Source organism: Pithys albifrons, chromosome 3, assembly GCF_047495875.1.
Source record: "Pithys albifrons albifrons isolate INPA30051 chromosome 3, PitAlb_v1, whole genome shotgun sequence".
In the NCBI taxonomy this organism is placed as follows: domain Eukaryota; kingdom Metazoa; phylum Chordata; class Aves; order Passeriformes; family Thamnophilidae; genus Pithys; species Pithys albifrons.
The window spans coordinates 53,740,344-53,763,584 of NC_092460.1; the positions used below are offsets into that span (position 1 = coordinate 53,740,344).

General features: G+C 35.4%; 1 protein-coding gene across 7 annotated transcripts in view; it reads left to right on the forward strand.

Moving 5' to 3' along the window:
* Positions 1–23,241, forward strand: part of ANKS1B (ankyrin repeat and sterile alpha motif domain containing 1B) — a 437,255-nt gene that overhangs the window by 118,203 nt on the left and 295,811 nt on the right. For all 7 annotated transcript variants that reach the window (XM_071552016.1, XM_071552018.1, XM_071552019.1 and 4 more), the window contains one exon: positions 3,453–3,618. In XM_071552016.1, coding sequence (XP_071408117.1) covers positions 3,453–3,618 — 166 coding nt within the window. The remainder of the gene's footprint in view (positions 1–3,452; positions 3,619–23,241) is intronic.

The following is a 23,241-nucleotide window of genomic DNA, read 5'->3' on the forward strand; positions in this document are numbered from 1 at the left end:
ATTACAAAGGAGCGGAGAAGCAACCAACCATTCATTGCTATCTAAAGAATTAGTGGTGTCAAACTTGGTGAGATAGCTAAAACAAAATAGGGTGCATGCAAACTGTGAAAAGGGGCATATGCTCTAAAGGCAACTTGAGAAGGTGATTTTAGACAGTGGGATTGGTAGATATGCAAAGTCAGTAACTTTTGATAATGGAACATGAGATGCTCAAAGTGTTGCAGACGGAGAAACACTACTACATGGTTGTCCTGGTCTCGTGCTGGTTTCACTGTTCTCTAGGCCAGGACTGTTGGCTGGGTGACATAGACATAAAGTATGATCCAATGTCTATACAAATATTTTGTATATAAATTTTTAAGGTTTTTAAAATGTAGCCAAGTTCAGAAGCTGAGCAGAATTTCACTTTGGTGTTTGGTGACAATTTTAAGGCTGCAGTATTTATTCATGGGCTTCTCTAGGAAGATTTACTATTATTAGGTTTTTGGCATTGTCACGTGAAAAGGGACAGAAATGCAAAGACTTCTTGTCTCAACTGTATTAATATATTTGTTATTGGCTATAAGTGTCACCAAAATATCAAAGCCTTTTAAAGCCCAAACAGTCTGTCTGCGTCTCACCTAAAGAGACCCTTTTCTAGACAGATTGACTGTGATGGACAGGACTTTTGACACTTATATGTGAACAGCTAACTCCAGCAGTTCATGAAATAGCTTTTATAATACAAGTACATAACAGCTACTGTGGGTTTCACATCACCGGTGATAGCATTTAACTGCATGATAATAACAAAAACCCCCAAACCAGAAGCATCCTCCATACAGCAGCACAACAACCTAAGCCTCAATACAAAACTCAAGCAACTCCCCTTCCACAACAGATCAATTTACCAAGACTAGAAAAAAATCTGAACACACTAGTTAACACAAAGCAAAAAGAAAGAATGCAGTCACTTTCCACTAACACACATTTTTACCTAAGGAACTGCAGACCTTCAGGTAAACCATTAACAATGAGTCAGCAGTAAAGTGCAGTGTAACAAAACAAAACTAAAACAAAAAGTAGAATACAAATAAATAGATATATATATATATATATATACCCAGTAAGTTACAAAGTGTAGGGCAACGTAAAATTAGCCAAGTATGATTAGTAAATAAGGTATCTATGGGGTAAAAGTGAAAGATGTTAATCTATAAGGTATGAGGCATATAAGGCGTAAGGTATAAGGCATATATGGTATAAGGCATAGAAAAAAACCTCAGAGTAAATGAGTGCAGTGTCCAAAGGAGTGGGAGGAGACAGGGCAGCTCATTGGTTACCCCTGCAGAGATGATGTACTCCTTTCCCCTGTTTTTACTCATGTCCAATCTCTTTTGTACTTCTTTTTCTTAGGCAGTTTGAGTGACTATAGTCAATAATAATTTTTGGGGTGATACATGACATAGGCCTAAGGGTCAGCTCCCTGTGTTCCTGCAGGATATTGCAAAGAAAGGCCATACTATTTCCATAACACTCCGTTCTTCATTAATCCTATCAGTTTGTTGCTGGGAAATCTCCTCATTTTGTTGAGGAGTTTTGGGAAGCCTCTGGCATCTCTGTCCCTTCTTGTGTAACCCAATCCTCTGACAGTAGTTTCTGTAACACCCCCTCCAGGTGCTGAGGTGTTTCCCTCTATCCTGTCTATCCCTCTACAGGCATTCTGGCTTAAATGCAAGTTTCTAAAAAGTACAAGGATTAAATAGATTTTTTTGCTGTTCTAGTCATTGCTTTGGTACATAAATTCTTGCCTCTGTTTTTTGGTTTTTTTTTTAGAGTAGACTTAAGTGGATAAGTTAGAATTTCTTTTTTTTTTCAAGGTAGGAAGGACTGCTTTTGTCCTGCCATTGCACTTTAGCTGCTTTGATGCCTCTGAATAATTTTCTATTAACTTCACTTAAGGAATGAAATGGCTTAATTTTAAAAAAAATATTTTTGGAGCTGCAGGAAGCCCATAAAGTCTACTAGCTGAAATTAGTTACTATTAATTTATATGTATGAGATTACTAGTGCAGAGAGCTCATACTCTGACTAGATAGAAACTCAAAAGAGACATAATCACATTCCTCTTTTAGACAAGTTTTTTGAACACTGACCACCAATCTTGTATTATTTCCTAGTACCTACTATTTTTTTAGTTACAGATACTTGTTAGTATTCTGTGTATTTTATTTTGTATGATTTTTCCCCTGTTGCTGTTTCCAGTATTTATTTTGAAGTTCTTTATTAGTGATTGTTTAGCTTAGGATTTAAATCTGTCTCAACTGAAGCCATCGAGTAGAATTTTGAAGCGAAGTTTCTGTTGCTACCATCTCAACCCTATCTTTAAGAGGCCTTGAATTATTACCAGGCTATGAATTCTCATAAAGATCAGATGAGCATAATGACCAGAAAAAAAAAATTGGCTAAAAAAGTTCAGTAATGTATTGATCTACTAACAGTATAAATCATTAACGTAAAAAGACACTGTTACCTACGGCCATTGTTTACCTTAGGTAATCTAAATTCTTCGTGAAGAAATTGTTATTCCACATTTTGTTCTAGTCATCATATTCTTCAATCATTTTCTGAATGGGGCTATGATAGTATATAACTGTCAGGGTGCTTTCTTGCCCTTGTCTTTTATTATATAATATTTGATTTATGTCTGATGCTTGACTTTCCAAGGCATTCATATCTCTAGTGTAAGAAAGATGTGGAAACATGTCTTTATCCATGCAATCGCTTTCTACTGGGATTAAAAAAAAAACACAACAAAAATCACAAATCAGGAAATTATGGTGAAACTATGCTAGCTTCTTATTCATGTTCTAAACTAGAGACAGTCTGAGGCATTGGACTGTTTACCAGCAGAATGTCTAATTCCATTTTTCCCTCCCTCAGAATTTGCTAATAAGTAGATTTTTCTGTATGTGTCACTGTTAAGGGACCTTTTGTCATTATTTTGCTCAAATGTAGAGCAGTAATTCATATTCTTTCACAACCTGTGATTCTGCCATTTTTAATTTTCTTATAAATAATATAAACATACTGTAAAACCATTCCTGAAGAGAAAGTAGTTAATGTAATTGTTGCTCTCATGAGGTATAATTAAAAAAAAAAAATATTAAGACATCCTCTGACTTAGAACCTAGCAAAGCAGGTATGGCAAGATCTGTTATACAGCTTTAGATGAATGAAATTTTTCTGTAAACTAAACAAGCATTATATAACCCAAAAATTTGAAGAAACAGGAAATGCTATCTTGTAGAATGCAAATAATTTTTCCATTTTGTTACAATTTGGATTTCAGCAGAATGTGGTGTTTAATTTGCTGAATTTTAAACCCTACTAGCTGGAGTTATTGACCCTGGTTCTTTTCCTGTCTTGTCTGAGTAATATCTCTCTTACCTGCTTAAATTTTTGCATTTCAGGAATCTTATTCAAAGAAGAGAGGTTATGCATTGGAAGCAATATCCTCTGTACCTCTGGATGCAGTTCCTGCAGAAAATGACAGCAGTCATTGTGATTCAGTAGACATAGCAGTGACCAAAAAGCCTTGTTCCCTAGAGATAGCAAGAGTTCCTTCCTCAAGACCAGGTAAATTACCAAATAATCCTTTACATAGTCATTGATGTATGTGTAATGTTATAGAAGGTAGAGGTTTATATTTTTAAGCATGTAGTACTTTATTTACTTACCACTGTGTGATTATAGTCTTCTATTAGCTACCATAAGAGCTTAACATCAGAATAAAGATTAATAGCAAGAGAGTGTAGAAGGGAGAACAAAGCAGAGGTTTAACTATTTTCCTAGATAAATAAAAGGTTGCAAAAAGCTAAATCAGAAATAGGGTGTCTTTAAGCCCCGTTTGCAGGAATCTGCCAGCCTGTTTCTTTTTTAATGAAGTGCTTAGCAACATTACAGAACTAGTTCAAAATTTAAAATACTTTGCATTTTCATGTTACATAAAGATAGATCTGATCTATTTTTTGAAAATTAGTGAATGGGAATTAAGGGAAATAATAAATGACAGTTTGACAGATGGTTGCTTGTATTATAAACAGTTTTGAGCAATAGTGAGTTAAAAGTTTAAAAAAAGAATTCTGCCAAGTCAGATGCATGATATTATCTGTAAGGAGTCCGTTTATGTTCTCCAAAATTATATGATCTCTTCCATTACCCTAGTTTGAACTCTTCATTAGTCACCACCTGGTACAGGAATTTCAGAATATAGTAATTTCACTGTAAGTAATTGGGCCAAGAGTCTGCTTTGACAAATGACAGTTCTCAGCAGCAGAGACCTATCTGAAACAGGCAATTGACTTTTTGACCTGTGCTATCTTGATTATGAATCATGATTTGGGTAATATGCAAGAATGACAGATGATTGTTGACTAATATCATGTCTGTGTAAGGGGAAGCACCTTCTTGATTTCACAGCTGAACTAGTATTGGAAGAGTGCCAGACCTATATTTGGCATAGTATATAAGGGCTGCATATCAAGATAGAGCTTTGGAGTTCACCAGGTAAGGTGGAGTGGGTCATAATTCCCACCTCTCCATTAAATCTGGGCTAAAGAAGCCCTGAGGAAATCTGCATTATGAGCAGCAATCTAAGAGGAGGCACACAATAGGATAGCAGCTTTATAGCATAGTTGCACAGAATGGACCAGAATCTCCCTTGATTATCAGCATGACTACGTGTGTTACTGAAAGCTTACTTTATTGATTTTTTTTTTCTCTCATAATCTAAAATATTACCAGTGTGGGCAGGACAGTATTATGGGTTGTTTTTCAGTAAAGGAAGAAAATGCCAAATTGTCTTTTTTTTTCAAACTTCTAATTGATTGATCACAACAAACATATATTGCACTGGAAAGGCTGTCATACCCCTACCCAATAAATTAGTAGGGGAAGTTAATTATTTGCCTCCTTAGTAGTAAGGCTCAACTACAAAGCTTTCCATTGTAATTATTATTTTTAAACAATATAGAGTTTTCACTAGTTAAAATACCAGGCTTTGGAAGTGTGCTGTCTGCTGAACACAAGCATTTTTCTTAGTAAATCCATTAAGATCAGTGTGAAACACAGATGCTAAAAAGCCCATTTTTAAGTCTTAATCTGAAAGTATGTTTTGTGTAAGGTTAAATATAGTGTGTATCAGAGGCCCAGAGTTTAACCAAAGGAGCTGTAAAACTTGCATGAGAGCACACATAATATTTATAAGATCTTACTAATCAATGAGTTGACAATACAAATGTACTGTAATTCTTTCTTTCTTAGTTTTCCATATACCACTGTGATATTTTCCCAGGCATTTTAGTGGGAATAACATTTGTCTGTATAGATAAGCAGATTCTAAAATGTGATTTTATATTTTAAGCTATAAAGGTTAAAGTTATCTAAGTGGCCTAGCATACAAGCCATATCTGGAATCATGTTGGCCCTTATACTACAAATGGCTCAAATTAAATTAATCACATCACCCTCAGTTATAAGGTATTTAGCACTATGTGTAATTGTATGTGATTGCCACTCTGCCACTTTAGGCCATATAGATTTATTGCTCAAATAAGTTATGTATATTATAGAGATCATTTATTTAAAAGAAATAATCTGATTTGCATGACTTTTTTCCTGATTTTCCCTGGTTTTGTGTCACTGAGACATGCTGACTTTGGGAATAATGTTTCAAATTTCTATACTATGTCATATTCTTTATTGAGCATGAAGCAGCGCTTCCATCATAAAATTGCATCTGTCAGTCTCCTTTCCCTAGGTGGTAGGACAGTGTGATCAACTCTCACCACTGTCTGGGGCATAACTACTTCTTGGCAGTAGAAGTGAGACTGACTGCACTCAGTGATTGAAAATCCCTGTCCTGTACTGAGAGGAAAGGTCATTCCGGCTGGCCTTTGAAGATGCAGAGATACATGTTGCTGCTATATCTGCCCTGCCAATAAACTCCTAACAGGTTGGCAATAGTCACCTTGCCAGGTGTCATCCTCTGATCTACTGGGGAAAAAACCCATACTGATCTGTAGTTCTCTGGAATTGTGTTGTTGAACTGGTAGGGAGTTGCAGAGGATGAGAACTCCATGCACCAAATGGTAAAGGTTTGTTAGATATCAGGGGCAAAAACTAAATAGAAATAAAATAAGAGTAGAGATAAAGTTTGTTAGTTCTACTTCTGAAATCCTGTGTTATTTGAGTTTTATGCCTGTCTGTAAGAAATTAGGTTCATATAACAAGAACAGTTGCACTATTGGCTTATGCAGTCAGTTAAAGCAATTGCTTCTGATTAGGACAAATTTAAGATTAAAAAAGACTTGGATATGTGTCTGAGTTCACGTTAAACTGTTCTTTGTTTCTGTGATGGATTGATAGGACAAGTTTGGCAGAGTGTGTTGGCGTCTCTCAACATTTCCACCTTTAAACTAATAGTTAAGGCATGATAGGAATATTCTGAAGTATTGCAGTCTTTGAAATAATTTTTTTCCAAGTAAAATATAAATTTGGTTTTAAAAATTCATAGATAAATCTCATAAAATTAATTATACAAAGCAATTGATTCATGAATCACTCTTACTAATTCTTCTGTTGGGCTGTTCCAAGATAGTATCCTTATTCCTTAGAGTAGACATTTCTACTGCTCATTTTAAATTTTACACTGCTCTTCCATTTAAAAAAGAAGTCACACGACATATTTAACCTTGAAAAATAGTAATAAAATTTTATTAGTTCATAAGACATGCATTAGTGTTGCCCTTTGGCTTTTAGAGATGTAATGAAATTTTTTGAGCTATAGCAACAAATCATCTTGGAAAATGTGTAAACTTTTAATAAATGGCTGAAGCTGAAGCCGCTGGATAATTCTAATGCTAAAGTAGCCATTATCAAGTATCTCCATGAAGTTAGGGTGGTTTTAACTTGAACCGTCGGACATTCTGTACCATAGTCCATCCTTGCACCTCCTAATACATATACTTTATTTAGGAGAAATATTAAATGAAATTTGAGGTACTTTACAGGTTTTTAATTGGAGTTAATTACATGTCCATACCCAATGGAGAGAATATATCGGCCTTTTTAATTTCTACTGCAGAAACTACCTCTAAGTGAGACTAGTGGCAGTCTACATGCTAAATTTTTAACAATGGTGGCTAAATTTTTAACAGTGGTGGCCAGTATGAGTTAAAGTATTTTTAGGTCTCATTGAGTATCATTAGGAACTAGAGAGGACTTTTCAAACTCTTTCTCATGAATAACTTGTGGAAAAAACCAAACAACATTCTTCATGAAATTTGATCAGTTCATGCGGATTAATGAAGGTTTTAATAAAGCATCTCAATAACAAGAAAGACATTTCTATATGTAAACTGCCTCAAAATCATCTTTAAATAAGAAAATTCTAGTTCAAGGACACATTTTTTTTCAGTTATGTTACTTCAATGTGGCTGCAGGTAGAGGAGACCTTAGTGAGCCATCTTCTACTCTGGAAACAGCTGAGCTGTAGCAATGCAGAACTCAGTGTGGGCTGTGAAAATCAGCTGAGAAATAAGGTAAATACTGTGGGGCTTCACTTATGCTGAGCTCTCAGCCACTGCACAGTCAGCAATTCCCAAGTCAGCAGTTTTAAAGATAGCTCTCATATAACTGTTCAGCCCAGTTACATCCAAGATATGACTTCTGTCAGGGATGAAAATTGTCCTTAGATATGCTAGCCTGTAGCAGGCAAACACACAAGGCAAGGAGTTGAAAAATAAAGGAAGATCTATAATGTCCCTCACCCAGCTAAGTGTACTTTGGAACAATCTTGCTGTTGTCAATCATGATGTTTTTGTTATTTAAAAAAAATTACTTGATTTATGCTTTAATGCCAGGAACTTGTAAGGAAGACCAGACAGTTAATAAATCTGTAAAATTAATTATACCTTCTTCTTATAGCCTCATAATCACAGAGAAATAAAAAAAAAAGTCATTTATTACAACATATCACACTGACCCCAAGCTGACCAATCTATTGCAATATTAGGGGAGTGGGTTTTTTGCTGGCTGAGCTGAACCTGAAAATTTGTAGCCGGAGCATTAGATCACCTCTGTTTGCATTCTTGTGTGTATTATATAATACTGTCTCATTCATATATATCTAGGAGACAATTCCCGAGAAACCTGAAATGAATGAAAAGAGCCTAACTGTAATAACATTTTTATAAAAATTAAAATATGTGGCTTTTACCTGGTTTCCAAAATCATCAAATACTTGGCTTGTTAAATTAAGTTCTGTTTCTCAGATCATCAGATTCTGTTTGACTTGAGTAGTCCTGAATATTTGGACATTTCAATTCTCCAAATTAAGACTAAGATTGCAAATATGTATTTTCCTACTTGATGAATTTATACCTTCATTTTTGTGCAGTTACTTTCTAGTTATAAGCAAAGCAGTGCAAAGTGGCCACAAGAAGGAACCATCACACTGCCAGATATATAAAATTGCCTGGATAAATGGAATTTCAAGAGGCTAGCCTTAGTCATCCATGCTTCATCACTTTGAAACTAATTGATCTGAAGGATCACACACTAACTTTTCTAAAGACCACTCATGCAAATAGCTTCTAACAGAAGGACTGCTAACAGGGCTGTGTTTCATTTAACTATGCTTTTAAAATCAGAGATAGCAGGTTATGCTGCATTTAAACACATGACCCACAGTCAAACTCCCCAGGATTAAATAGTTTCAGGGATCAAGAAAAATCATCTTAGTTGTGTAGAGAGAAGAACATAATAAAGGAGCCTCTTATCAAAGTAACTGCAATTCAGTTAGTCCAGAGCCAGCTGAAAGTAGCTAGAGTCTATGAAATACAGCCTAATTCAACAGAAATGTTTCTAAAGCAGCTGATTGCGCATTAAAGCTTTTGATATTGTGGTGCATATTCAAAACCAGTACTACCTACCAGCAGTGCTGAGTACTCTAAGCAGTGAGTCTCAGGCCTAATGTGTTAAGGAGCAGGAAGGTCCAACTGCCTCTTCAGGGATGGGGAGATAGCAGTGAAGGGCACTGCTACGGCTGACAAAGCAGGGACCTCACTAAGCAGAGCCCTATCTCACCAGCCATGAGCAGGGGAGACCTAGAGATGATGGCCAGCTTCAGCCAAGAGCTGATCATCAAGCAAGTTTATACTGAGGAGGTAGGTCTAAATTCCTACTAGAAAGTCAATATGCAAGTCAGAATCAGTTTTGGTGATGGCCCCAAAGGTTTGTGATGGTGAGTCCAGGTCCAAGGTCATGCTGAGAAGTCAAGCCATGAGTTGAGGTCTGGATGCACAGAGCACAGGCATACGCACAAGATGAGCACTTCTTCAGCATAGCTCTGGCAGGAGCTAAAGACCTCAGACTGAGCTGAACTGGTGTCTGCAGGAAGCGGGATGTGAATGGAGAACCTCGAAAAGCTGGTCAGGGCCATTAAAGCTTCCCAGTGTTTCAGGACCTGGCACGACATCAAGCGCCAAGCCTGCCAGAGTTCAAGAAGCATTTGGACAGTGCTCTCAGGCACATGGTGAGATCCTTGGGACTGTCCTGTGCAGGGGCAGGAACTGGACTTTGCTGATCCTCGAGGGTCCTTGCCAAGGAATTACTGTCAGAATATTCTGTGAAGATATATGAAAGATGATCAAATGTCCTTTATTCTTCTATTACTGAAGGAGCAGTATCTCCAATGAGTAGAATTCATCTGTATATTGAGTGAGAAGTGAAGAGTCACTTGGAGCTTGTTAATACAGAACACAAAGCATAGGTGTGTGTTGTAACATAAGATGTGCATTGGTTTGGTGGAGTAGATCACTGACAAAAGAGGTTTGTGTTTCCATAACAACCTAATAGCTGAACACTTTCTTAAGCAGCAAGTGATTTCTTTTCTAAGTAATTTTTTTGCCTTAAAGAAATGCTCCCATTATTAACTAAAGTTTTGGGATTCTCAGGGTGTTTTGCAGAATATAATCCCCCTTTGCGTTTAGCACAGAAAGAGTATCACAGGCCATGAAAAGACTGAACAGGAGTCTCACAGTGCCCTGACAATGACAATAGTCCCTTTAAAGGGAAAAGAGTTAGATTCTAGCATTTGTGTAGTTCCTTTGATAAACTTCTCAAGATTCATCTTAAAAATAGCTGAGGTTTTGTGCCTGTTGCTCTGCATAGAAATCTGTATTAGAACCACTTATTTTTGTGCTAGTGATTAAGAAGCTTCTCATTTCTAACCTGAGTGTATTCATGGCCAGCTGCACTCAAGACAGAGGTACCCTAACATTCTATCTTTGGCTTAGCTGGAGCTCCAGTGACTCTTCAAGAAGCAAATTTGGACAGCCTGTGATTAATCCTGAAAATCTCTTATGCATGTCTCTGTGTCTATACTGCCTGGTTGTGGTGGCTAGAGGACTCCAAAGGGCGGCGAAATGTTTCACAGAACTATTCTGAAGGTGTATTCTCTGTATCACAGTGTGTGTATTTTTAGTTTTCTGTAGGTATGCATCCATTTAAGGTATTGGCTTATATAGAAGTCTGGATTATATTAACTATATACTGTGCTCTAATATCCTTCCCTTTTTCTGTTTAAGAAGGAGAGAGTGAGATCATAAGAATTATAAGAACTGGAGCAATTGAACTGAGAAACATAGCTTTTTTTCAATTAAATATTGCATTTAATTCACTTGAAAATATTTTTTACTTTGCTGTTTATTTACCTGCTTTTTAGTGAAACTTACTTTGAATTAAAAATTAAAAATTTTCAATCAACTTTCATCTGTATTTTCAGTCAATAATTTATTAACAGTGAAATTCAGTGCCCCATCTTAGTTGTAACACCTCTACATATTTTTCTCTGCTATTCTTTTTTTTCCTTTATCCCATGATTGAGCCATGTGGGGGTACAAAATTTCTCAATTTACTTGTTTTAACAGGTTAATTTATAAAGTTGTAAGGATCACATTTGGACCTTCAAGATTCAATTTTTTTTGCCAGAACACTGTTTGGAAACCAAACTAACCTTCCCCTGACTTTCAGTGATGACACATGTCTTTGTCATTCCTCTTGGCAGAGTGTAGAGTGCACTCTTCTTCTCAGAAGCTATTTTGTCTAATGCACTAAACATATGTTTACAGTTTACAGTTCAGATTTTTAAATCCTGCGTGACATTTTAATAAAGATTAAGAGAGTGCTGGCGGAAGAATAAAATATACAATTGCTCTTCTATCTTGCATTTTTCTGTGGGGTTTTTTTGTTTATTTTGGGGGGGAGGGGTGTTTGTGGTTTTTTGGTGTTTTTTTTTTTATTCAGTACAACTAGTACTTGTTTTAAGCACCCTTTAAAAACATAGAAGATTTTTGAAAATTATGCTGTGTCTACTGTAACAGAAATTATAAATTTATAATTTATTATCTTTTTTAGAGTATTTTATGGCATTTTATAATTCTTTTTATTTCCTCAAGGTACAAATCCCCAAAATGTGGGAAGCTTGGAAGATTTTTTCATCATAATGATATGTTTTGTATTTCTGATATTATTATCATTGTTCTGGAGTTCAATTAAGATGCTTTCTATTGATTTTTTTAATACTTTATCTCCTAGAGTAGCACAATTTACCAGTGGTCCTTTACAGATTACTATTTTGTTGACAGGTGTTACTAACCTACTGATCTTGATGAGTAGCTCTTCAAGTGATCTGAGTCTCAGAGGCTGACATATATTCCTGTTGTCACTGGTTTTAGGACATGTTTTGCTGTTGATTTCATTTGGGTTAGATTTTCATTGTATACATCGTCTTCGAGAAGAAGAGTCTATTAGGAATTAGTCAATTAAGTATTGATATGAGATCAGGAAAAATGTCTTGTACTATAAGATGAAAAATGAGATACTGTCTGTAAGAATAATTCCCTATTCTGATTTTGTCTGAAGTCAGAAGATGCCTCTTAAGGTATCTATGACACTGTTGTAGTTGGAAGTGGCTGTAGATGGATCAGTGAGGTGTGCAACTGTTCTCTGCCCATAGAGCTACCTCCCTAAAATCACGTTTTGACAGCATGTTTAAGCTGTGACCCACTCTAACTGCATTTGGGTGGGTTTCAGGAGGTGAGACAGCCTGAAAATTCTTTAATCAGGGAAGTCCATTCCTAGGTTGTTCAGGTAAGGCAGGTTTCCAAGGAACAGCTTGAGGTGATCTGTATACACTTTATGTCGATGGGTCCTGTTCCATATTCTTTCTTGACCCAGCTGTAGATTGTCAGTAGACAGACCAACAGCGCATACATCCCCAGTCTAGTATTTAAAGAATCAAAGATATCCATGCTTTATTGTTTCAATTTCCTATACAATGTGGGAATTGGTTTTCATGATAGAAGGTACAAAGGGAGAGAGAAAAAATTAACTTATGTTGTGCAAAATAAGCACCATTTTCATTGGGGTGTGACTCCAATTATAAATGTATTAACAGAACAAATGACTAAATGAGAGAAGATGAATTATAGAAAATTTCAATAGTGATTCATCTGCTGTCTGCTTCCCCTCTAAGCAGTTCTGGGCAGCACGAGATAAAGCCATAGGTTCCTCTTGCACAGTTGTGCCCTTACTTGCTCTATTTTAAATGGAGCAATTTTGAAATTTGGACAAACTTCTGTTATCATAAAATTTTTCTATTAATAACTGGAAAATTGAAATCCTCTGATTGTGTCATCACTTGAGTGGCAAAGCACTGTGTTAAAAATTGATTCTTTCCTATGCTGGGAATAAAAAAGGTTCAGGTTTTTTTGTTTCACTTCATTTCTTGCCTTTTGAAAAAAAAAGCGGAATTTATCCAGCAAAGCTAAAATAAAACTTCGTTGTCACAGACTGAGAAGCAGACAGTGAAAGCATTCAGTAATTGCTGTTTCTAATGTGATTTCTTGGCTGATTCTTGCCCATTTAACTGGTAGATTTCAGAATTCCAACAAAGAGAATTAAAACAAATGAGGTTTTTGCAGAATTTTTGACCCTTCTCCTACCTACAGTGGTATTTGTAGGATAGAATGGGGTAAAACTGTCACGTTTCTTCATTTGGGTAGTGCATACTTCTTATGCACATGTATCTGGAACCATACAATATCAAATCTTTTAAATTACCTCCAGTGCAAGCATAGACCACTTGAATAAATTTTATTAACTCAAACGTAATAATTAACCCAAATGTATTATAAAAGAGAATACCATATTAACTCTATTTACCTGTTTTAAACAATCTTACAGTTATATTGGAAAACCAGGTTAACTAATAAGATCTAGTTTTTCTGAAGTAATGCTAACTTGCATGACCTCTGCCCCTTCCATTCACTTTTAATGGTGATCCATATCAGCTATTCCATTATTCCTGATCTCAGACTGAAAGCCTATAAAAACTAAAGTTTCTTCATTAGCTTCCTTTTAGTCTTCTCAAGTCTTATCAATATTCCAAGTGCTATTAAGAAACAGCACCATTTGTTGAGATAACTTCTTGTCAGATCTTTTTAAATACTTGGATACAAAGTAGGTCTCTTGATCAAAAGTTTCTAGCTTCACTATCTCTCATTTAACAATATTTTTGGATAGTTTCATAGGGGGATATAGTTTTATGTGAGTTTCTCTTTGATATTTAAGGAAAATATTTCACATCTTGGTTTATAATATTATTTTTCCTGCCACATTTCTGGAGTAATATGCCATAATTTCATTTGTCCTATTGTCCATTTCCTCTGCTCCTTTATGTCCTTGATGGAGCAAAGGTCATGTGGAGAAACAGCATTATAATCCTAAAGACTTCTTCAGAATGCATATGCACAGGAGACTGAATTGAGGTTTCACAAGCCACATCAATTCATACATATCTCAGCTCTAATGTACTTTCCTTTAGAATCTTATCATTCCTCTAAAAGGTTTTAAGTATATAATTAAGATAATTGCTTCCCATCATATGCTACCCTGGCTAACATCTCTGATAATATTCTGAACAATAAATTGCTATTCTTAAAAACACTCTGTCATTTTTGAAGGTAAAACACATGGGGATGACTGATACCATGTGACCAGTTCATTATCAAAATACATGCAGGTCTCCACCCATCCACTATGTTCCAGTAAACATGTTTATGTTGTTAAAGTAATATAATTTTCCAAAGGACTAACTTGTATTTTCTCTGCAAACTGAGAGAAAAAGGCTGCTGCTTGACATATGTTAGACATTTTCTGGTTTTTCATTGCTTTTATTATGATTCATTAAAACACAGTTGAAAGAAATAAGCTCTCACAGGAGTTTTGGGCAATTTTTGCAAATGAGTGCTCATCAAAGTGTGTGCATTCTGACCAGCACTCAGTTTCATCCATCCTGGTGTGATTACTGTCTAGAATGATCTCATTATACACTTGACTGCATGCTGTCAGACAAAACCCCTTTTTCAAATCAAGACAATAATTCAAAGGAACATAATTATTTTCAGGTATTTTGCATTTTCAAGCCCACATACAAATATTGTTTAGCAGGATTTGAGTTTTTCTTTGTTAAATGACTATTAATTGCAGCATCCTTTGCAAGTACTTTTGGGTTAGGGCTGAAATATGTATAGATCACATAGAACATATTCCATTCTATTAAGAAATCCTACACCTCAGAATGCTGCTGAGATTGATAATTGAGCAGATATAAGTGACAGTGCCTTTTATAAGTGACAAATAATTTAATAGGTATATGAGGAGTAACACTTCTCTAAAACCCATCCAAGTGCTAATATTAACAGTAATAGTAAAACTTCATCCTGACATTAATTTGTTTGCAGTTTACATGCATCTGGTACACTTTAGAGGAATATAAACTGGAAGTGAGTATAGCACTGCATGGAGATTTTCAATAGGCATTTAGCTACTATTATGTGTCTTCTGATGCACCTGTGAATTTTCTACAAATCCTAAATTGAATTTTCTATAAAGCTGTTAATTGTGAATCTTAATCCATATTAGATGTTGGGAGGAACCAGTTGTCTTGCCTTAATACTTTTTGTTCTGTTATATTCAAGACTTTGCACACTGTGATATTTTGCATTAAGATGAAACTGAGTCCTAAAAGTAGAGAGATCCAGTGCTCAAGAGTTAGTGTTTCCTTGAGTTATGTCTATAATGCAATAAAGTTCAAGTACTATGAAAAAAGTGAAACTTTTCAGAAATGCTGGAAATGCAATATAGATATGTCTTGAATCACAGAAATAACTCATCTTTCTTTCATGGAAGATTAATTTCTCCACTGTTTGGTCTCTCAATTTCAGATGATAAAGCTTCTCAAGTCTGAATGGTTAATCAATAGACACTGCAATATACATATCTTAAGGTCATCTAGACATTCTCAGCTGTTGCCAAAAGTTATGATGTTATCATCTCTCCTGCTCCATGTGTAGTTTCTCAGGCTTTTTTGATATTCTGTGTTAAAGGCTGCAAATTTAATGCAGCCTTATTAGGGAGTGTTTTCTGACTTGCATAGATGGTGAATAGATGTGTAGTCTGCATATGCCTTGTAGCACAGTTTTATTATGTGATTTCCTTTGGTTTATGTATTAGATTTGATGACATGGGTGATCCGTTCTATTTCTATGTCTCATATCTGGGCATTTATCTGGGATGGGGGAGGTCAAGCTGAAAACCCTAAGGACCAGGCTATATGAGCAACTCTATCTGTATGACAAGATGTGGCAAATCTATTCAGTGCTAGGTACATTGTGAATGCATCCCAGCTCTGTGACAGACCAAGAAATACAAACTTAAACCCTACTCTGTTCTGTCAAAATGGTGTTGAGTTTCAGCAGGACCTGTGAACTTCGTGGGAGAATCAGCTTTGTGGGTTACCTGCCCTGCAGTCTTTTTCCTCCCTAGTCTTTCTTGCAAACACACACCAGGACTTCCATCCTGCTCAGAGAAGTATCTCTGGTGAAAATACCCCCAATATTTGATGAAAATATTTTCCCCAAGAATATCAGTTTGGATTAAGCAGTTTTTTATATGGTGAAAATAATTTGTCAAAAGGTACAGCGTGGTTTGGTGGCGCTGCTAACAGGTGGATAGTGAGGTCTGAGGATCACAGTTCTACCTTTTTTCCTCCCTGCTCTCCATCATTTCTTCGCTTTAAAAATCGTCTACTGCCACACAGTTACTGTGCTTTTTCAAATACTCTAGTGAAGAGTTGATGGCTTTAATGTGAATGGAATTGGTAACTTTGCTCTCTTTTCTACACTTCCAGTAGCCCTAGCACAGCAATAACTCTCTGCTTTACTCACCACCAAACAAGCTTAAAAAGATTTTATGGCCCTTCTGGCTGACAGACTTTAGGAGAATTTTTGTTTGTGACTGTGTCAAAATTGGAATATAGATTTTAGCTTATATCATACAATCAACTGAATATCCACGGTAATAATTTTATTTCAGCATTGACCTGAATCAGATCTGAAATATTATCTTTATTTTATATATATCTATATATTAAATATATGTATATATATATATATATAAATCTCCTATTTCTACTGTCTATACTTCTCCAGCAAGTAAAGACTGAAATGTCATAGTTTTGGAAAAAAAAAAAAAATTGATTGTATCTGTTAATGCCTTTAACTGTGTTCCACGGGAACTCACTTTTTAATGAGAATGATATGTCTTATGCAGTTCTTAAATAAATTTTTCTTCTAACTTTAGTACATTTGGAAGGCAGAAATCTTGGCATAGCTTGCTAAATTTGGTTAAAAATCAAAATATTTGGGAAAATATTAAGCAATTGCTAAAATAAAACAATTTTATACATAATGAACAGATTTATTTGTTTTATTCAGTGTCAGAAATTATTAAAAAGTAGAAAAACATTGATTTGTAGTGAAGGTAATCAGTGTTGCCTTTTGTAAAAAAAATTAAAAATTTTCCCTCCTGTTCTATTTTAAATTAAATAAAAAACACTCAATTACTTCCATTTTCTCTGTTTCTGTCTCCTTTGCTGCATCTGCTAGTCCTGATGGCAGTATGTAGCTTGCTGCCAAAATGTTTTTTTTCTGTTACTTTATAGAGATTTGCTTTTTTCTTTTTATATGATTTTCTTTCTATGCCACCTCAAAACAAAATTTGAAGTATGTAGGATTTTGCTATATATCTAAATAGGGTGGGAATGGGTTTGTATTGCCAATACACAAACACATATCTTTAATAGCAGCTAATAATAGAATAATTTGCTACTGCAACAGGATATCAAACTAGACTTTTCCTTTTTTTACTGATACTCTGTCAAATACGGCAGATTTGGAAGAACACCTAGGAAAGAATACTGTAACACTCAGTTGCCTTATTGTTTTCAGAAAGCAGGAAAAGTCTTTAGAAGGACCATTTCAAATTGGTTTTTTTTTCAGAGCAGGGTATATTTTTTCTGCAATAGAGCATGTCATTGTATGTATCTGGGTGATGATATTAAACACAGCTATTAGTAAGAACATCCTTTCCAGTCTAGCTCCAGCTGTTCATCCCATGTTCTTTTTCTTTCAGAAATCATTCCCTCCATGCTAGAAGATACATAAATAGTGCAGTACAATTAAAACCTTTTGTCTACCAGTAGTACAGCATTTGAAACTAATTTTTTTCCAAGAGCAAATCCATTATTTTTACATCTATTTATGTCTCACATTATGTTGAAAAGGTATCAGGACTTTCTGTGAATATTGGGTAAGTAAAATTTGAAAACAATACTTTTTTCTGATCAATTACATAAGTTGTCTTTCAGAGTTTTTCTCATCCAACCTCTAATAACTTCAGCAAGGATTTGCTATTAATCAATTTAATGAAAGCGTTAAATGCCTTGCAAACAAAGTCATTGCAAACAAAAAGCAATGTTTTATAAATTGCTTGTCTAACTGCTGGGTATCAGCCTGATAGACACAATATGGAATGAATTTTTGATGCATATTCTGGTAGAATAATGGCACTTGCACTAGGAAGCTTTTGGTAGTTAGAAGTTCTGGCAGTAAGAGTGACAGAACTTGTGTGAATCTGCCTTTTGTTTTAGTTAAATTCCTACCTGTATTCCACTGTGATTTCATTGTAATTCTTTGTTGCATTTTAAGAAGTTAATGTTAAGGAAACTTGAAAAATTTTAAGCCATATTTCTCTCCATAAAACTTGGCAGCCCCCCCATACTTTCACTTAATTATAATCCCTCTTTGTTTCTGCCCCACTGTGCTGGAATGCTCCTTGCCTGAATGTACTGGTTTGGCTCTGTATCACACAGGCCAAAGCTGCATGGTCTAGAAATTGAGACTTGTTTACTTGCTATCAATAGCAAGTACAAATAGCATACCTCTTCCATATATGCAAAGTTTTGTGCTATCTTTATCATTCCTTCATGTAGTTAACTGCAGCTATCGAAAACTCCAAGGGCTTATTTGTGGTCTCTGTAAGAAATGTAGTAGGTTGTATTAGTGGGAACACTTAATGGGAAGAACTTAAAAAAATCTGCAAAGCCAGCATGTGGATCTGGGAGAACCTAAAACCAAAATAAGAAAACTGTGACAGTAGTAAAATTAAATATGCTGAAGTGTCAAGAAAATTCTAAACACCCAGAGCAGAAGTTATGTAAATCCTGCTTTGTCAGTCAGAAGGCAAGCTTAATAATCTCTTAGTATATAGCAGTGTTGTTACATATAATTTCCTCTATCTTGCAGAAGATAGTAAATAATTTAATGCAGGAATATTAGTAAAAAGAGTAGAATTTGAGTGTTTTACGGAAGTAAATTCTATGGATAAATAAAATGTGTAAAATATAGCAAAAATATTTTGGCATATTCATTATAAAAACAATAATTTGGGAATTAAAAAACCACAATCAAATTTTGGAGTTTTTTTTAGTTTTTAGGAACTCTAATGCTGTAGTGCCACAAATTAGCTGTTAATGGTTGGAAACTGAATTATTTTATTCCCCAATTATCCACAGAATTATTTTTCTCAAATCATTTGGGTATTATCAGAGCAACATATGGGACTAGATAGCTGGTCCAGTCTGGTACAGAAGTTTCAGTATTGCATTCAAATGGAACAGAAAAGACTTGAAAGATTCTCTGAGTTTTGACTGCACATTAGTAGTCAGCAAACTAAACATAATTTTTATCTCTAGTTTTAAAATATTTTGTTTAGCTCTTTGATTTCAGTGTTCTCATAAAGAGCTTTATTAATTAACTGATACTTCAGAAGCACTAAAACTAATGAGAATATAGTTTTCCCATGTATTGTCTTTCACTGCAGCTGTAGATAGATATATATTGGAAGGTTTATCTTGAAGACTGCTAAAATTATTTATTAACTGAGCTTGATCCCTGGGGTGTATGACTTTGGACATAGGAGGAGCCTTATGAAATACTAAGGTTAAGGTATACATGTGATCTTGCTCCATGTTCTCTGGTAAGTTAAATTTAAAAATAAGCACAGACATCATTGCCAATATGTACCATTCTTTTTTTGGTGTTGTGTTTTTGGTTTTTTGTTTGGTTTCTTGTTTGTTTGTCTTTTGGTTTGTTTTTGTTGTTGTTGTTGTTGTTTTGTTTAGAAGACTACTGTGCATTCCAGTTTTTTGTGAATGGCTAAAATAAACAAAAACATTTTGACATCTGTAACTATAGCCTGTGGTTTTCACTGAACTTCCAGAAATATGACGCCTATGTGCTATAAGACAAGGCAAATGTAGAAATCTATGAAATACCTGTCATAAGCAAGGGCAATCATTTCACTACAAATCTTTTAAATATGGAAAACCCAACAAAAAACAATACACAAATAAAAACAAGGTAGGTGGCAAGTATGTAGCATTGTTTTTGAATGCTCAGTTAGACATCAACAGCTTGCAGAGGCAGTCTCAGAAGGTTACTCAGGAAATGGTGGAAATCACCAATCATCTCTCATTAGTACTTAATGAGAGATGTTTTTCCAGACAGTTGCCTGGTATTGCAAGGGTTATGCAAGCTTGAAACAGTTCCAAAGTCTATTTGTGCAGGTGGGTGATTAGAGGAAATAAAAAGTTGATAATAGTCATACCCGACTCTCTTGGATGATGCAGAAACAACTAAGCATACCCCCTGCTGCCACTGGAATGCACTTCACTGGTAATTAATTCCAAATACAATCCTGAAATAGCTGCCACATCCAAGACTGGTCCAGTTATAGCTTCGAGTGCTTTCAACAAGACAGTTGCAGATATATATTTACAATCCTACTCAGAACAATGGTTATTCAGGTTCAAGTGTGTGGGAACCAAGCAAATTCAAAAGAGCAAATTCAAACAGTTGAGTCCAACTGTTCTCCCTATGCATCCAGTGTAGCTACCTACTGATTCTGTTATTCAGTATTCCATCTGTTCTTTTGAAATGTCTCTTGTTATGTTTGTTCCTTGAAATCCTGAAATACACCATTGTCCTTATCTGTAGTTCCTAGATTTATGGCATGTGGAATAGTCATGTAGGAGAGATTTGCTTTGCAGGCTTAGTCAAGTTAAAACAATTTTAAAGCTGAATCCTATGCTATGGAAACTGCCTAGTCCCTCAATCAAGGCCACTATGTAACATGAACATTTTTGTTACCTGCCTGATGAAATAGAAGATTTTCTAATATATTCCTGGATTTCTGTGTAAACTGCTTAATTTACTATATGCAATTGCTGTGAAATTTTGCAATGGGCCCACCACTTAAGAGAGACACCATTTTTACCACACATGCTATCTGAAAGTCTTACACATGGCAAATCAGGGTGATTCCTACTATTTTGGGACCTAATCTGCTCAGGTTTAGGTGTTTGTTAGTTCCTTACTACTTGTTGGCTTGGGCTCCTGCCTTGTAAATTTGCTGCTGCTGGAATCCAGCAACCAAGATTGACCCACAATGAACAAACTGAGTCCCAGCAATGCTGTCATACAAACAGGCATACTGTTTTAAGTGTTTTACTGGAATCTGTCTATGGGTATGTTTTAGAGTAATGAGATGGTTCTTGCTCTGCCTCAGAAAGGACTGTGCTTTAATGAGCCCTCTGTAAGCTTCAGGGGATCACTGGGTTCAAACTCTCTTTACTGTAGAGAATTGGATTTAGATGATTCTTCATGTGAACCTGCGTCTCTCTCTTGTTTTTAAAGCAAGCTCAGCACCAGTGGGAAAGATTCCCTGAGGTATAATAGGTGCAAGTGTCTTGGTCTCCTCCTCAGCATAAGGGTATCAGCATATCCTTCATAAAACTTCCATATACTTGAATTATCACAGGAATCAGAAAATACTGGTCTAATCTTTCACTCCAGTGTGATTAGAAGTGGCAATACTTCTTTCATTCTGCTTATGAAGCTTTTAAAAGAACTAGATGATCATCTGCTCATTATTGCAGAGCACTAAAATTTGCTCCTAATGGTACCACACGGGATGGGACCTACATTAATGTGTTTTTCTTAACGAATCAATGAAATTAGCTCAGTGATGGCTCTGTCCTCTGCAAGGAGATCTATGTAAATTCACTCACTGGTGACTGATCCTCCAGAAATAGTACTATTTCCATATTAAGTCCTTTTGTATGCTTCCAAGATTTCTGTTGTGATTGATTTCTGTGCAAGACATATGATTAGCATTGCCATATTCTTTTCAGAGTGTTTTGCCTTCATATAACACATTTGATGTTAAGAGGACATATAACATGTACAGACAAAGGCATTCCAACATTTCTTTCTAAAGACAGCTCCAGAGCCATAGAAGGTGCCAGACTGGATAAGAGATTTTGCAGTGCTTTTCTAAGAGGCTAGCAAATTGAGACTGCTATAATTGATCAAACTGAGATCTGTCTTGATACCACACTAAAAAGGCATTTTGAGCCCAGACAACACTAACCTATTTGGACCTTTATTCACATTTTTTGTTTTATCCTGGTGTGGGGTGTCCAAAACAGGATTTTGACCTACCTTCATGTAGGTTGTTACATTGCATTAAATATTCCACACTGAGCAGAGCTTGAAAAAGTTATTTCCTCATAATAGGGTGCCATTGGAGTTGTTTGTTTACATGTGCAGGTGTATCTATATATATTTATGCATATGTATATATGTGCACATTGATTTTTCCATCCTGGGGTTATATTATAAAGCTCTACAAGGTCATAATGATTAGGGTTTGTGCTTTAAGTGTTTTGTTCATGACGAGTATTATATTTTCAGGTGTTTTAGAATTTAGTATATATATCTAAGCATAGTGTTAGATGTATAGTGTATAATCTAGTTCTAGGTTATTACTAGTCCATACCTCTAAAGTTAAATACACATTTCTTTCATTTTTATAGCAGATTGTAAATCTGAGCATATAGTGTTTAAGTGACTCCACAAATAACTGGAATATGGAAATAAAATAGGTGGAGTATACATTTGCATTTTGGCTCAGAACACTGGATGTGAATTGTGAATATGAAATAAATCATCATCTGCAGTTACTATTCATTGCTTCAGCCACAGGCTGGTTTTGGAGTACATAAACCAGACTCCTTTTGGATTTGAAGTTCCATTTCAAGTGGTCCTTCAGGAAGCTGTGAGGAACATGTATGGTGGGAGTGTTTGGTAAAATAAATAATAATGCTATATAGTGCTAAAAGTTAAAACACACATGTATTCTAAATGGAGTGTCATGCAGATTAACTGCTTTTGATCTGCTTATCCATTGCCATTACACTAAATTGTAGAAATGAGTGATCTAATAGCTCATAAAGACATAACTGTAGATTTTCACAGGGATGCTAACATGTTTCTGTAATGGAAGTAGAAAAAATAGATTAACTGTGTGTTCCATTTGAAAAGACTTATCTCTGTGGTGAAATCTAATTATAATTGTGTGTCTGCAATATGGGCTGCCTCTGACTTTTGATATTTTGCTTCCTGAGATGTGGTAGGAAGTGTTCTGGTTCATATATTTGGTATCTTTCTGATAGTTAGTATTGTGGCATTATATACATGTAATGCCTTTTCTTTGAGTATATTGTGAGAAAAATTACCTATTAGAAAAATTGCAGTGAACAATTTGTTCTCACAGTACATGGATAGTGGGATGAAAATGTCGATGCAACACTTATTGTTGAACTGTGGTATCACAATCTATTGCTATCCAGAAGGGCACTCTTCTCTATGCAGTGTTCCATATGACAGAAGA